The sequence below is a fragment of the Podarcis raffonei genome, chromosome 11, assembly GCF_027172205.1.
Source record: "Podarcis raffonei isolate rPodRaf1 chromosome 11, rPodRaf1.pri, whole genome shotgun sequence".
In the NCBI taxonomy this organism is placed as follows: domain Eukaryota; kingdom Metazoa; phylum Chordata; class Lepidosauria; order Squamata; family Lacertidae; genus Podarcis; species Podarcis raffonei.
The window spans coordinates 33,536,199-33,550,836 of NC_070612.1; the positions used below are offsets into that span (position 1 = coordinate 33,536,199).

The 14,638-nt window shown below is 44.4% G+C and overlaps 1 protein-coding gene and 1 long non-coding RNA gene across 3 annotated transcripts in view; one reads left to right on the forward strand and one right to left on the reverse strand.

The window, feature by feature from the left end:
- Positions 1-10,601: 10,601 nt before the first annotated feature.
- On the reverse strand, positions 10,602-11,682 carry LOC128423769 (uncharacterized). The gene is made up of 2 exons (XR_008332839.1): positions 11,585-11,682; positions 10,602-10,874 (listed from the first exon to the last, which is right to left on the reverse strand). It is a non-coding gene; the product is annotated as an uncharacterized LOC128423769 (long non-coding RNA).
- Positions 11,683-11,838: 156 nt separating this feature from the next.
- RASA1 (RAS p21 protein activator 1) overlaps positions 11,839-14,638 on the forward strand; it is a 49,336-nt gene continuing 46,536 nt past the window's right edge. For both annotated transcript variants that reach the window (XM_053409285.1, XM_053409286.1), the window contains exon 1: positions 11,839-12,287. In XM_053409285.1, the coding sequence (XP_053265260.1) occupies positions 11,839-12,287 (449 nt within the window). The remainder of the gene's footprint in view (positions 12,288-14,638) is intronic.

Genomic DNA, 14,638 nt, shown 5'->3' on the forward strand with positions numbered 1-14,638 from the left:
ATGACTCTTACACCATCCTCATGATTACTGCTCTTGGACACAGGGAGGGAGAAAAGACTGGTGTTTTACAAGATGGGACATAACCTGTCAACTATAAAAGGCTACCATTAATATAAAGATATACCTAAAAATGTTTCAATAATTGATATCTAGCTTCTTGAATTTATTAAAATGTCAGCACTTCTTTTTTTTTTTTTTTGGCCAGGGCCAGTGAATTGTTGCAGATCAGAAACTATCTCCTTTAAAACTGTCTAAATTTGCTACCGTTACAGAAAGGTAGCACCCATTCCCACCACCCTTCTGAGTAATACCCCTCCCCACCCTCTCACTATATAGAGGGATCTGGCAACTTCTGTTTCAAGTGTATCTGAAGAAGTGTGCATGCACACGAAAGCTCATACCAAGAACTAACTTAGTTGGTCTTTAAGGTGCTACTGGAAAGAAATTTGTTTGTTTGTTTGTTTTAAATTTGCTACGTATTTCATTTATGTACTTGCCTTTGAAAGACCACATCAGAGTAAAACTTAGGAAGCAATCCTACAGAATACAATCAAATACAATTGGTATCGGTGGGGTGTGGACTGCACCCTGATGTCACAATCCAGAGATCACTTCAGCAAAGTTGCTACTTCAGCCCACAGTCCTGAGAATCACCATCACCACTTTGGGCTAGCGTTCAAACAGTTTTCAGTTTGTGGGATACATGGCTGGAAAATGCTTACCTCCAGTTTTAGGGAGGGGGAACCAAAACCCGAAAGGCATCCGCCTGCAATTGGTTCCTTCAAAAATATCCCAATCTTTTTTTGTATTTAGATGTATCATCTGCAATGTATAATGTTCTTTTCAAAAGCTTGTTTAAGTAGTGTTAGCAATTGTTTCTTAAATGCATGCAAGTGCTTGTGGCTTGAGAAACCAGGAATCCACTTTTATGATGAAATGAAGGTCATGCCCGCAACTTGAGTCTCTTTAAGATACATGATTCAACATTTCATTGTCTTAATCTCGTCTATCCTGCACATTCTACTGCCATTTCCTCATTTTTTATCCTGAATGAATGTGGTGGGGGTGGGGGGGTGGGGAGAGAGAACATGTGCAAAAATCTGTTTGGTACAAAGGCCAGAAGTCTGTATTTTTAGGACCAGAAATAGCAGAATGGTCACATGTGTATAGTGTAGTGTGATTAAACCAGTAGTCAAGGAATTGTGCTTACACCTTAGAGACTTCAGTAAGAATATTTTTCCACTTGAGCATTGAAAACACCAGGGACACAGCATATAACCAGGCTTTGTTTTCTTGGGATGAAGGTCATAGGAGAATTATAGTGAGATAAGGTTTATTTACATATGTGAAGCATAGGATGGGGGTTCACAGTGCTAATTCCAACAGATATTGCTCCCTAGCAGACTTCTTGGGGACCCCACCCCACCAAAAAAGGCCATAGCATTGGTATCTCAAAGAGAAGACATCAAGGCTCTGCCTCCGTCAAATTTCATTCCAGGACTGTCAGACTATTGTTCTCTTTAACACTGAGATACTTAAGTGCTATCTCCCCAGCTAGGGTAGGAGGGAATGAAGGAAAGCATGTCCCTTTCCAGAAGGATTTCCAATAACTTCAATAGCAACAAGTCACCTGCGTATGTCCATCTAGTTTGCAAAGCAGGGCTGTGGAGTCTCTCTCTCTCTCTCTTTTTAACAACCAGAGACTGCAGGGTTGGGGCAGGAAGCTGCTTGAGATATCTGTCAGGCCAATACCTCTAATATGCAACAGTACTATTACCTTGGCCTCAACTTTCCATCTGTAAAGTGGGAATAGGGATGAGCCATCTTACAGGAATGCTATAAGGATTAATAAGATGTGGAATTTTGTTCTCCAATAAGGAATAAGAATCAGGGTAAAAGTATAAAAGTTTCACTACTATAATGAAGGGTGGGTGGAAGGAGCAGTATAAAGGCTCTTTCCATCTCTTTGTTTTCCTTTCCACTTTTCACCATACGTCTCCAGCAGTGGGGTTTTGTTTGCTTGCTTCTAGTTTTTTGATAACTACCCCACCACCCCTCCAAAGCACAAGAAGAAGAATAGAGCTCAGCACCAGCTGCACTTGCCCCATGTAACAGTAACTGGAGACTCCAAATCTCTTCTAGGAAGTGGTCTGAAGTTCTCTACCTGGTCCAGTTTTGGACCGTGCTTAACTTGCTCTTGCTGGCATTCCTTTCACAGCCATAAATGAAGAGTGAAGTGTTTTTGGAGTATCCCAATGCCACTTTTGTCATTTATACATAATGAACAGCAATACATAATGTGGTAATGTTTATATTTTCAAGGGATTTTATAACTTCCATAAGTATTTTGATAAAACACTGAATTCTGAATACGAATGGAAGGATGCAATAGGCCCAAGCTGGTAAAGCCAGAAATCCAAGATGAAACACGAAGTATGTTTTTGGAATTGCAATTTAAATGTCAAGCGTAATTAATGTTATTTTTAAATGGTGAGACAGTTGCCTGCTATTAAAAGAATGCGCTGCCTCTGTGAGGTGCCAGTGAATTAGACACCATTTGAATCTCTCCTGTCTTTAATCAGTACAAAGGAATGTTGGGTCACAACACTTCGAAACAAAACACATTTGGCATCAGCTTTGTATCACAGCCCCCCATTTTGAGAAGACCTTCAGAAAGGGAGGAGGCGAGGGAGGGGAAAGCAAAAGGTTTGGGGCTTTTCAGCTGAGAGAAAAATTGAGCAAAAGGAAACATCACAGAGTTATATAAAACTATGCATGGCATGGGGAAAGTGGATAGATAAACAAGCTTCTCCCACTATCATAACATTAGAACTTGGGGACATTTATGAAGCTGGATGTTGGAAGATTCAGGACAGACAAATTACAGGACTTCTTCACACAGCACATAGACTATGGAATTCCCTCCCCAAAGAAGTGATGGCCACCAATGAATGGCTTTAAAAAGGATTAGACAAATTCATGGAGGTTAAGGCTACCAATGGCTACTAAGGGCTAGCTGAACCATTGGCTGGATCCAGCAGGTTGTTCTTGCTTTTAAAGTTGAGAGAAGTGGTAGTTGCTGGAATTATCTGTGCAGAGCTTCTCCGGGAGCAAAACATATCAAGCTGATACAAGTCCAAGATTGTTTGAGAAGCAGCATGTTTTGTTGTTTCCTCTCTCGAGAGCTCAGCTGCACTTCAGTAGAACAGAAAACAGTGATGAGACCGACAAATACAGGGTGTCATGGGTAATGATGCCTTCTTACAGCCATACTCTGGTCAATACAGTGGTACCTCAGGTTAAGTACTTAATTTGTTCTGGAGGTCCATACTTAACCTGAAACTGTTCTTAACCTGAAGCACCACTTTAGCTAATGGGGCCTCCTGCTGCCGCCGAGCTGCCAGAGCACGATTTCTATTCTCATCCTGAAGCAAAGTTCTTAACCTGAAGCACTATTTCTGGGTTAGCAGAGTCTGTAACCTGAAGCGTATGTAACCTAAGGTACCACTGTATGCGTCGTCTGGCTGCTTGCTCCTCTTTGGGGAACTTGTGTGTTCCTGGAAACACAGATGGGAACACTCTAACACAAATGGCTGTAGCCAGTCTGGCCTGTGAAAACACAACTTAATGTGGGAGATAGGAAGTGAGAGAGGTAGGATACCGCAAAACATGAAGGAATCTAAATGGAGGACCAAGCATTGTGTTGAACGAAAAAGCGGAACTGGGGAGTCGAGCTCGAGCTATGTTTAGATATTATGGAGAAAGAGGTCAAATGTTGCTGCTATTTGATGGATTTTTAAAGATGTGTACAATTTCAAACTTCATTCTTCATTCACACTGCACTTTAGGAATTATTTTATACTGAAAAACACAAAATTGGGCATCAAATTAAAGAGAAAATTTGATGATGAAGAATGGCAAACGTAGCTGTTACATACCAAAAACAATCAACCAGTCTATCAGATACCATTATATATGCAGGCATAGATGTGTGTAGGGTGGAAAGAGCTTTTTGCAAAAGTATAATAAATGTTCCCACATGTCTCTTTATTTTCTGTTAATTGCTGTAATTTGACTCGTTCACAGATTTTCCTCCCCCTCTAGGAAACATGCACCATCTGCCCCGTTAGTCTGTTTTCTTGATATCATGCCCATTTAAGCCTTCCCAGTTTCTGTCTATTTTAAGTAAAACACTCATTAAGGACAGTCACAGCTGCAACAGAGTGGCATTTGAAAGGAAGTATTCTCCTTTAACTTGTATGCCAAGAAAATAAGAATATCACCTTTGTCTGATAATTAAACTTCTTTTCTCTCCTGAATCTTATCTACCTTTATTTGTATTGCCCTGCATCCTACATAAGGTAAGCAACCACAAGTCCTTTAAAGCTTTTTTTTAAAAAAATGGCAATAACAAGAAGCACATAAGGTATAGCGTAGTATTTAAATGTTGTATATTAGCTTTAGAAGGCTGCAGATTTAAAAGCCCCTTTTTATTTCCAGAATCCTGATATGGGAATACGTATAGGTATTTCTGATTTATTTTTCCTTGCCAGTGCAAGCAAAGCTCTATATCATGGGTAGGCAAACTAAGGCCCGGGGGCCGGATCCAGCCCAATCGCCTTCTAAATCTGGCCTGCAGACCGTCCAGGGAATCAGCGTGTTTTTACATGAGTAGAATGTGTCTTTTTATTTAAAATGCATCTCTGGGTTATTTGTGGGGCATGGGAATTTGTTCATTCCCCCCATCAAAAAATATAGTCCGGCCCCCCACAAAGTCTGAGGGACAGTGGACTGGCCCCTTGCTGAAAAAGTTTGCTGACCCCTGCTCTATACAGTACTATATCCCAAACTGCTTTTGATCCCCCCCCTTTTCAAAAGCAGTGTGTTATTTGACATGGGGGAAGACTTTTAAGAGAACTCTAAGGCAGATGGACCAAGCTACAGTTATTTGGATCCTAGCCAATGGACTTGTGCATACTTGTTGAAGTTAATACATGTATAGATGCGGCCACGATGGCCAACTATCGCCCAGTCTCAAATCTTCCATTCTTGGGCAAGGTGATTGAGCGAGCGGTTGCCGAACAACTCCAGGCATGCCTGGAAGAAGCGGACCATTTGGATCCCTTCCAGTCGGGATTCAGGCCTCATCATGGGACTGAAACTGCCTTGGTCGCACTGGTTGATGATCTCCGGCGGGCTAGGGACAAAGGTGAGAGCTGTTTCCTAGTTCTGCTGGATCTCTCAGCGGCGTTTGATACCATCAACCATAACATCCTTCTGGACCGTCTTGAGGGGCTGGAAGCTGGGGGCACTGTCATACAGTGGTTCCGCTCCTTCCTCCTGGGCCGTGTTCAGAAAGTGGTGGTGGGGGATGAGTGTTCAGACCCCTGGGCTCTCACTTGTGGGGTGCCTCAGGGTTCTGTCCTCTCCCCCATGCTTTTCAACATTTACATGCAGCCGCTGGGAGAGATCATCAGGAGGTTTGGGCTGGGTGTTCATCAGTATGCGGATGATACCCAGCTCTACCTCTCTTTTAAATCAGAACCAGTGAGGGCGGTGAAGGTCCTGTGTGAGTGTCTGGAGGCGGTTGGAGGATGGATGGCGGCTAACAGATTGAGGTTGAATCCTGACAAGACAGAAGTACTGTTTTTGGGGGACAGGAGGCGGGCAGGTGTGGAGGATTCCCTGGTCCTGAATGGGGTAACTGTGCCCCTGAAGGACCAGGTGCGCAGCCTGGGAGTCATTTTGGACTCACAGCTGTCCATGGAGGCACAGGTCAAATCTGTGTCCAGGGCAGCTGTTTACCAGCTCCATCTGGTACGTAGGCTGAGACCCTATCTGCCTGCGGACTGTCTCGCCAGAGTGGTGCATGCTCTGGTTATCTCCCGCTTGGACTACTGCAATGCGCTCTACGTGGGGCTACCTTTGAAGGTGACTCGGAAACTACAACTAATCCAGAATGCAGCAGCTAGACTGGTGACTGGGGGCGGCCGCCGAGACCATATAACACCGGTCTTGAAAGACCTACATTGGCTCCCAGTACGTTTCCGAGCACAATTCAAAGTGTTGGTGCTGACCTTTAAAGCCCTAAACGGCTCGGTCCAGTATACCTGAAGGAGCGTCTCCACCCCCATCATTCTGCCCGGATGCTGAGGTCCAGCGCCGAGGGCCTTCTGGCGGTTCCCTCATTGCGAGAAGCAAAGCTACAGGGAACCAGGCAGAGGGCCTTCTCGGTAGTGGCGCCCGCCCTGTGGAACGCCCTTCCAGCAGATGTCAAAGAGATAAACAACTACCTGACATTCAGAAGACATCTTAAGGCAGCCCTGTTCAGGGAAGTTTTTAACGTGTGATATTTTACTGTATTTTTGGTTTTTATGGAAGCCGCCCAGAGTGGCTGGGGAGGCCCAGCCAGATGGGCGGGGTATAAATAATAAATTATTATTATTATTATTATTATTATTATTATTATTATTATTTGTCATAATGCTAAGGAAATCATTTTATATTGTTTCAGTTTTCAAACAGCAGTATTCCAGCATAACCTACTTACCTGCATTTATTTTGCAAATTTCTGTGTTCATTGTATTTTTAGTGTTACATTCTCTTACTTTTCCAAAGTTCTCCCTGTAAAGTTTGTATTTAAAAGCTCATGGTATATTGTACCTTAAAATAGCATCTCATGAAGAATTCATTTCTTGCTATACAGTATTTTTACACTACCTGAATTGAGTCAAGCACTCTACATTATATATTGGAAGTCATGTGACAACAGCCATTTTGGATCTCTAGAGAACGGTAAATGGACCACAACTTAACTGTAACATAATTAATAACATCTCACAAGTGTTTAGTGCTTTGAAAGTTTAATGGCACCGTAGGGGTATGATTAAATATAATGGTATGTGCATTAATATTTTGCACGCAACCAAAGGAAGAATCAAGAAAAACAAGCCTACAGGCAAATAATGCATCTTTGTAAATCAGAGTGGTTATATTGCTAACAATCAATGTATGGCTTAATAGGCAATATATTTTACTCATTCTAACGGCAGTTCTCAGAGCAGAATGGGCAAACAAGCTTAGTGTTAGTGACCACTGCCCCCACTAAAAAAAACCCAAAAATGAAAAATGAAAAGTAGGGAACACACACACATAGTGTGCATATATTATATTTTATATCTTATATATGTAGTGTGTGTGTTTGTGTGTGTGTGTATATTCTCATGTGGAAAGCCAATGTAGCATTACACATGGAGCATAAGTCTGCAACTTTTTAATTCATGCTCTGAGAAGAGATTTTATGTCACCGATAGATGTGTGTGTGTGTGTGTGTGTGTGTGCTTGTGATATGGGCATGGACACATACCAAGCCTGTATCAGCATTTAACAGTAGTTCCCCCAACACACCCATATACCATATCCCCAAGTTATCTTTTACACTCTGCTGAATTTCAAAGGTGTGGAGAAGAGCTGCTACAGGAAAGAAGTATTGATGGGTGACAATGTCAGGTACCATTCTCATGCTCTTTTTGGTGCCAGGTGAAGAAGACATGTTTCTACGACCAAGCCTTTAAACTTCTGCTTTTCATCTTGGCCTCTCAATCTTATGTAAACATCAAATTTATGCCACTTCGTTTTGTATTGCATTTTAAATTTGTGCTTTTGGGGTACTCTACGTGACAGCCATGGGTAACATGCTACCTTCGGATACCCTTTAGTGTTTGTTTGTTTTAACCTTGAGTAGCTTTGGGTTGATGGGAATGTGGAGTGAAGGCATCAAGCAACCCCATTCCCCCCCCCCTCACTTCTCCCAGAATGCCCCGGGGCTCTATGTAGGCTCAGTATTCTTCACTGGAAACAAAGAAGGCAGAAAAACTGGTGCATGGTCCTTGACATTCAGTTCCCTGCTGAAACCCTTCACAAAGGAAAATGGTTCCTGTTGCTGAATGGCAAGTTTGGAGCAGAGGAAGAGGGGGTACTTTGACTATTGGGAGAAGGAATTATTTTCCTGGGTGTTTCTTTTTAGGATGTGCATTACCTGCTTTTTTGACTTTGCTGGTTTGGTTTGAGGGTAGTTTACCTTTTGTTTGTTTCGGGGCTGTTATGGATGTGTGTGTTTTGTGTTGCATGCTTTGGGGGGGGAGTGAGCATCACCAGTTTTCTTCTGTAAAACACACATTTTGTGGTATCCACAATGGTTCCCAAACGTGCCCCTGGGCCCAGAAAAGCTTGGAGACCCCTGTTGCTATGCTTTTTTTTTACTTTTTGTGAACTACATTATTTTGTGTATATTATTGGGCTACCATATATGTTATAGAGTGAACATTTTTGTTTTAAATTAGGTGATGCTGGGTTTTTTGGAAAGAAAAGTGTGGCTAGCCAGTTAATATTTTACTTATTTAAAAATATTTGTTAAACTGTCTTTCATCATAACAGGCTCTGCTGTGTGAATCAATAAATCATATTCTACAACCAGGCTAAAGTTGGGAAGAAAGAGAGAAATGAGTTTGGTTGGTGCAAATTGGCTGATTGGAGAGGGGCAGGTGGCACTGGCAGTTCACAGTTTGGACACATCGGTGGTCCTGCACCATGCTGACCTCCACATTACCTGGCTCCTCTCTTTTGCAGTAAGTGGCAGCAACATGACTGCCAGAAAGTTGCAGCTCCATCCTACTGGGTGAGCCACTTCTGAACAACTCTATTAAGCCAAAGCAGATAATAACCAAAACAGTTTTAACAATGTTATGTACTGAAGTTCTCACCCTGGGCCAGCAGGGGGATACTGTAGATAGTTCAGGTCCACATATGCAAATAAGGGATCGAAAGTGACATTCAGTGATTGGATAGTTACAGAAAATGGTTACTGTTGCATTCTAGTGGAGCTCTATATAAGCAGGCTGGCTGAACCCTTCAGTTCAGTTCTGTTCTGTGAATAAACAAGAGCTGTTTGAAGAATCGCTGTGTCGTCTGGTATGTTCACCCACAACTTAACAAAGTGAAATGTTAAGGACCAGGGAAGACCTGGGGAAAATGGTGTACTTTAGGCATGTGCCGCAATGACATCACTGTGGCACCAATCTTGTCATTTGGGAGGCGATTGCATAAATGAGGTGCAAGAGCGGAAAAAATGACTTACTTGGTGCCACAAGATGTACCCTTTAGTAGGCTGTGGCAGAACCAAGGGGGCCGGTGAATCAGTAAATAAATGTATCCACACTGTTGCCTGCCTGCCAATACTATACCTTTGCAGTTTACATCGAGTTTCTAAAATACATATTTTTTTATTCCTTTAAATTGTCTTAGGGGAAATGACTGAAAATGAAGACAGACACAATAGCATCACCACTGTACTCAGAAAAAACACAGTATTCATTCAAATGCTGTATATGTAACGATACCCTCTTCTTTTTAATGTGTGAACTCTGTTGACACTGAAGAAACATAGTAAATGCCAACTTGTGTTGCATAATTTTTGCAGTGTAACCAGAATACTAGATGAATTTGAAATTTGCCAACCTACAAGTTTTATTTGCCTGATCCTCCTTCCTGCAAAATCCGCTACTGCTCTTATAAATTGACAGTTATTTTGTTTACTAAGCAGGGCAACAGTTAATCTACTGCGACATCTGTCATAAAATCTAACGCTATCTAGGTCAGACAGCATCTAACACATCAAAAGGAGACAGGAAAGAAAGAAGCATGTTGCTGTATTGTGTCTGTCCAGCTTCTTCAGTTGCCCTTTCTTTTAGCACTACAGTTTGCATGTGTGAACACTGGCCCATGCTTTTCTTTATACAACTGTACTAGTTATGTACTTAGGAGGCGGAGTAGAAAAAAATAAATGTGTTTGAAGTCACAATATTTCCCCTGCAATGTTGAACATTACATGTAATGTTTCAAGGTGCTGTATATCAACAAAGCTAAAAGTACTCAGATTATGAGTCTACTGCGCCACTGGTGCAGAATAAACTGCATTTTTATCCATCTGCAAACACATACAGATAGAATTTTCAGAGTACAAATTTCATCCCCATGCTTGTACCAAAACAGTAATATGCCAGGCGTTTTCAACTCAGTACTTTTCCTCCATTCATGTAAAATTACAAATAAGCATCAACTTAACCCAAGTGGAGAAAATAATTCATCTTCTAGGTACAGGAACAGGTTCTAGAGTGCTTCAGATTTGTGTCTCCCTCCACTATTTCTCAATTTTCTTTGTTCATGCCCAATTAACTTTTTGTTATACGAAGTCATAATTTAATCCTGAGTATAATGCAGGTTTTGTTATTCTTGTTAAGCTTTAACGTTTCCTATAAAATATTCTTTTCTTGTGCAATTATTCCAATAGACCAGAAATCCAATCTCCCAAACCTGCCCTATTTTGAAGAGTTGCATGTTTGGCAGTTCTGTTTGCGGTTTTGGAATCATATTCCTCTTTATTTATCTGTACACAAAATATATTGAGGAGATGCCATTGCTTAGCAATGACAGGGTGCATCTGGAATGAAATACCACTTTCCACCCCAATTTGCTGATCATAAATATGCATTAAAAATACAAGGTGTGGCATTTGGAGTAGTTTCAGGCTATTCAGGCAAGAGTAGAGATAAAAGTAAAGAAAGCCTTTAAATACTTTCAGTCTGAAGATACATGAATGAAATAAGGATCATAAAACAGCTCCCAGTGCAAATCAACCTCAAGAATACTATTTGAGAGCACTAATTAAATCTAGTAAACAATAATGCTAGATAAGAGCACAACGGCCATCTAAACGCCAATAAAGTTATTTATTCATGGATGTTGATGTATAACGATAGACTCGGAGGCACTTCAGAGGATATCGGTTCGAATACTTGGAGATGCTGTTGACTTTCCTAGCAGCAAAAAACACAAAACAAAACACAGTAAAAAAAGAATCTTGTGATATCTTTTTAAAAAACAGTTTGAAAAACAACAACTGTGGGACGCAGTTTTGCGTACTCTAGTCTGCTTCATGCATCCGTGTGCTGGCGGGCTCGACTCCATGAAAGCTGATGCCTACAAAGTCTTTTTCAGGCTGCATCTACTACGGCCAGCAAGTTTAAAAGGGAGCAAACCCCTCTGAGCGCAACAGGAGTGAACTTCGGCATAGACGCGCGCAGAGGGTCGCGCAGCCGAGTCCCTCCGCCTCTTTCGCAAACGTGTGCTGAGTTCCGGGGCCGTCAAGGAGCCCTGGCAGCACTGCAATGTGTGTGTGTGTGTGTGTGTCATAAGGACAGGCACCACCCTCGGTCGCCCTCCTGGCACACCAGGCAGAGCGCGAGGGAAGGAGAGAGCGCTACCTTGCCGAGCCGCCTCCTTCCAAAGAGCCTTCGCTTGCGGAAAGCGGCCAGCACCTTCACTGGAGGGACAGGCGCGCATGCGCTTTCCGAAGAGGCGGCGGCGGCGGCCGTGAGGAGGGGGGAGTTAGCGGGTGGGGGGTAAAACGAGACGGCGGCGACAGTGGCAGCCGAGGAACAAGGGAGGCGCTCCCCCCCCCCCGTCCACCGGGCGAGCGCGTGCGAAGCCGTTGAGGAGGGGACGAAACGCCACGCCGGGTGTTTACCTCGGCGCACCAGGACTGACTGAGCGGGCGGCGAGGTCTTTGGGCGGGCGCTCCCATTGTTCCCATTCAGCGCCTCAAGAGGCGGCGGCTTTTCCTGAAGCTCCTCCCCGCGGAGGTAGAAGGAGGCCGTTGGTCCGTCGTCCGCCCCCCCCCTCCCGCCGCCTCTCTCCCCCTCTGTCCCTTTGTCGCCTCCTCCCGGCCGCGCGCTGCCTCAGCAGCAGGGGCGGGGAAGGGGTGGGGCGAGCCGGAGCAGCATGATGGCGGCGGCCGAAGCGGGTGGCGAAGAGGGCGGCTCGGGAGCGGCCGGAGAGCCCAGCGGGCATTGCCCTCCCGCCGCTGCTGCTGCTGCCGCCGCCGCCTCTCGAAGCAACAAGAGCGCCGCCGCCGCCGCCGCTTTCCTGGGCAGCTCGGGCCCAAGCGGCGCCTGCCCCGCGGCGTCGCTCCCCTCGGTGGGCTCCAGGCCTGCCCCTCCTGCGGAGATGTCCAAGGGCCTGTCTCCGCCAGCGGCGATCCCGCTCCTGGAGGGCGGCGGCGGCGGCGGAGGGGGTACCGCTGCCGGCGGGTTCCCTCCGCTGCCGCCGCCCCCGCAGCCGCCGCTTCCGGCCGGAGGGCTGAGCACAGTGGACGAAGGCGACTCGCTGGACGGGCCCGAGTACGAGGAGGAGGAGGTGGCCATCCCGCTGAACGCGCCCCCCACGAACCAGTGAGTAGCGCCTTCTCCGCCTCTCTCTCTTTTCCCCAACCCGATCCCCTCTCCCCCCCCCCCAAATCCCAGGAATGGGGATCCGGCTGATTCAGCCCCGGCACCGCACCCAGTTGTGAAGTCGGCGTTGGTGCGTGTGTGTCAAACTCCGTGCAACTCCTGAAAGTTTCCCTGTTGCGCCCGCCTCTTTTCCTCCTCCCGCATCCCCTTCGAAGCAGCCTCCTCGGTTGGCTTAGTCAGCTGCCTGCTTTCTGCTTGGAAAAACTGAGAACTAGGGACTAAAAAACCCCTTTCTCTTCTCCCTAAAATAAATACTAATAATCGACTCGCCACCAAATATGGAGGCTGTCCTTCAGAGCCCTCGAAAGCAGTGCTTTTCTGCTTGAAAAAATGAAAAGGTGCCAGTACTCGCCATGAAGTTGTTACAGTAAGTGCCAGACTTCTAACCAGTGCTTTTTTTCTAGGGAAAAAGGCTACTGTATTGCATACCCTTGAGTACCCCTAGAAAAAAGGCACTGCTCAAAAGTGCCCCTAAGTGCACATTTCCCAAAAGTGTGGCCATAGTTTTCACAACCATTTTCTCTCGTTCGATTATCTTCATCCCCGCTCCCCATGCCGGACACATCTTTAATCTTGACCCTTTTCCGTTTCTTTTTACCTTGCCAGGTACAGTGGTACTTTGGTTCCGAAACGGCTTAGTTGTCCAACAAATCAGCTCACGAACGCCGCAAACCCGGAAGTAAGTGTTCCGGTTTGTGAACGTTTTTCAGTAGCCAAACCTACAGCCAATCGGAAGCTGTGCCTTGGTTTTCGAACAGTTTCGGGAGTCGAACCAAGGTACCACTGTACTCCTTTATTTGCAGCTATAGAAAATATTCCCCCCCTGCTATCCTTTAGTACATAGGAAGGTGCTTCTGCTTAGGAGCAAGTTACCATGGCTTCCTGGTTTTCTAAGCCCTATCTGGAGATGCTAGCAATTGAATCCAGGACCTCCTGCACACAAAGCATTGTCATTGAGCTTCCTAGTTATGGCAGAGAGAGCCTCTTTGCAGGTGCTTATATATGTTAAAAGAAGAAGTTGTAGCTATCAAAATTCCTAATTTGACATAACTGTCAGAGGTAAAGGAATGCTGTCATATTTTGTATTTCTGTGGTCACCCTTTTTGCTTTCTCTGAATGTCCTTTTAAAAGGCATTAAAAATAGTGCTGATGCCATTGGCACAGACTATCATGACACAGCCTGTCTTTTCAGACACTTTTTACTCAGATAAAAGCTGAAGTCCACAATATATACATAGGGGGTGTGTGCTTGAAAATAAAAGAAAGGGAAATATCAACATACAGTGGTACCTCGGGTTACAGATGCTTCAGGTTACAGACGCTTCAGGTTACAGACACCGCTAACCCAGAAATAGTACCTTGGGTTAAGAACTTTGCTTCAGGATGAGAACAGAAATCGCACGGCAGTGGGAGGCCCCATTAGCTAAAGTGGTGCTTCAGGTTAAGAACAGTTTCAGGTTAAGAACGGACCTCCGGAACGAATTAAGTTCTTAACCCAAGGTACCACTGTATTTCAAGAAATTCTAAATATGCACACTCAAGATAAATTTTGTATGGGTTAGTTTTAACACCCTACAATAGGTCTTTGACCAGTTCTTCCGAATCCACAGGTGGGTTGCAGCAAAGCTATTACTGCCATTTAACCCTCAGCCAAGCCTCCTCACATTGGCCTGGTCTTCTCCAGCCTTGCTCTCACCTTCCCACTCCCTGGTGGGAACATACTGTTTAGCTTGGAAGGGGGCTATTCATCTTATTTCTGTAATTTCACTGCATCACAGAGATTTGTGAGAGCAGTGGCAGTCTTTGAGCTTTAAAATTTAAGCAGTGCCCCGTGTGATGTCAAAATTTGGCACCACTCACACACTCAAACACACACTCCAACACACAAACACTCCAGTCTGGAAAGGAATTCCTGTTTCTACAGTTGTATTGCTGGATTTCTTGAGGAATTTACTCTAGTAGTAAGGCTTCTTGGGTTCAACCATGGCAGGGATTTTCTTTTTACTCCCATGTTAAAGTGCATGAATAGGGATTGTACTGTTGCCACTTGCAACCCAATTCTTCCTGTGCTCTTCTTTGGGAGTAACTTTCCCTGGGTTCAGCCATGGACGGAGCTTTACTTTCAAATAAGTGTGCACAAGACTGCAGTTTAATATTCAGTGCTGATTTGGAATGCAATTTGGTTTTATTTAATTGCTTTTTTGAAGGAATTGTAAAATGCCAAGATTTTGCAAACTAAAAGGAATAAACTTTCTTTTTTTGAAAGTACAACTATATGCTACTTTAGTGTG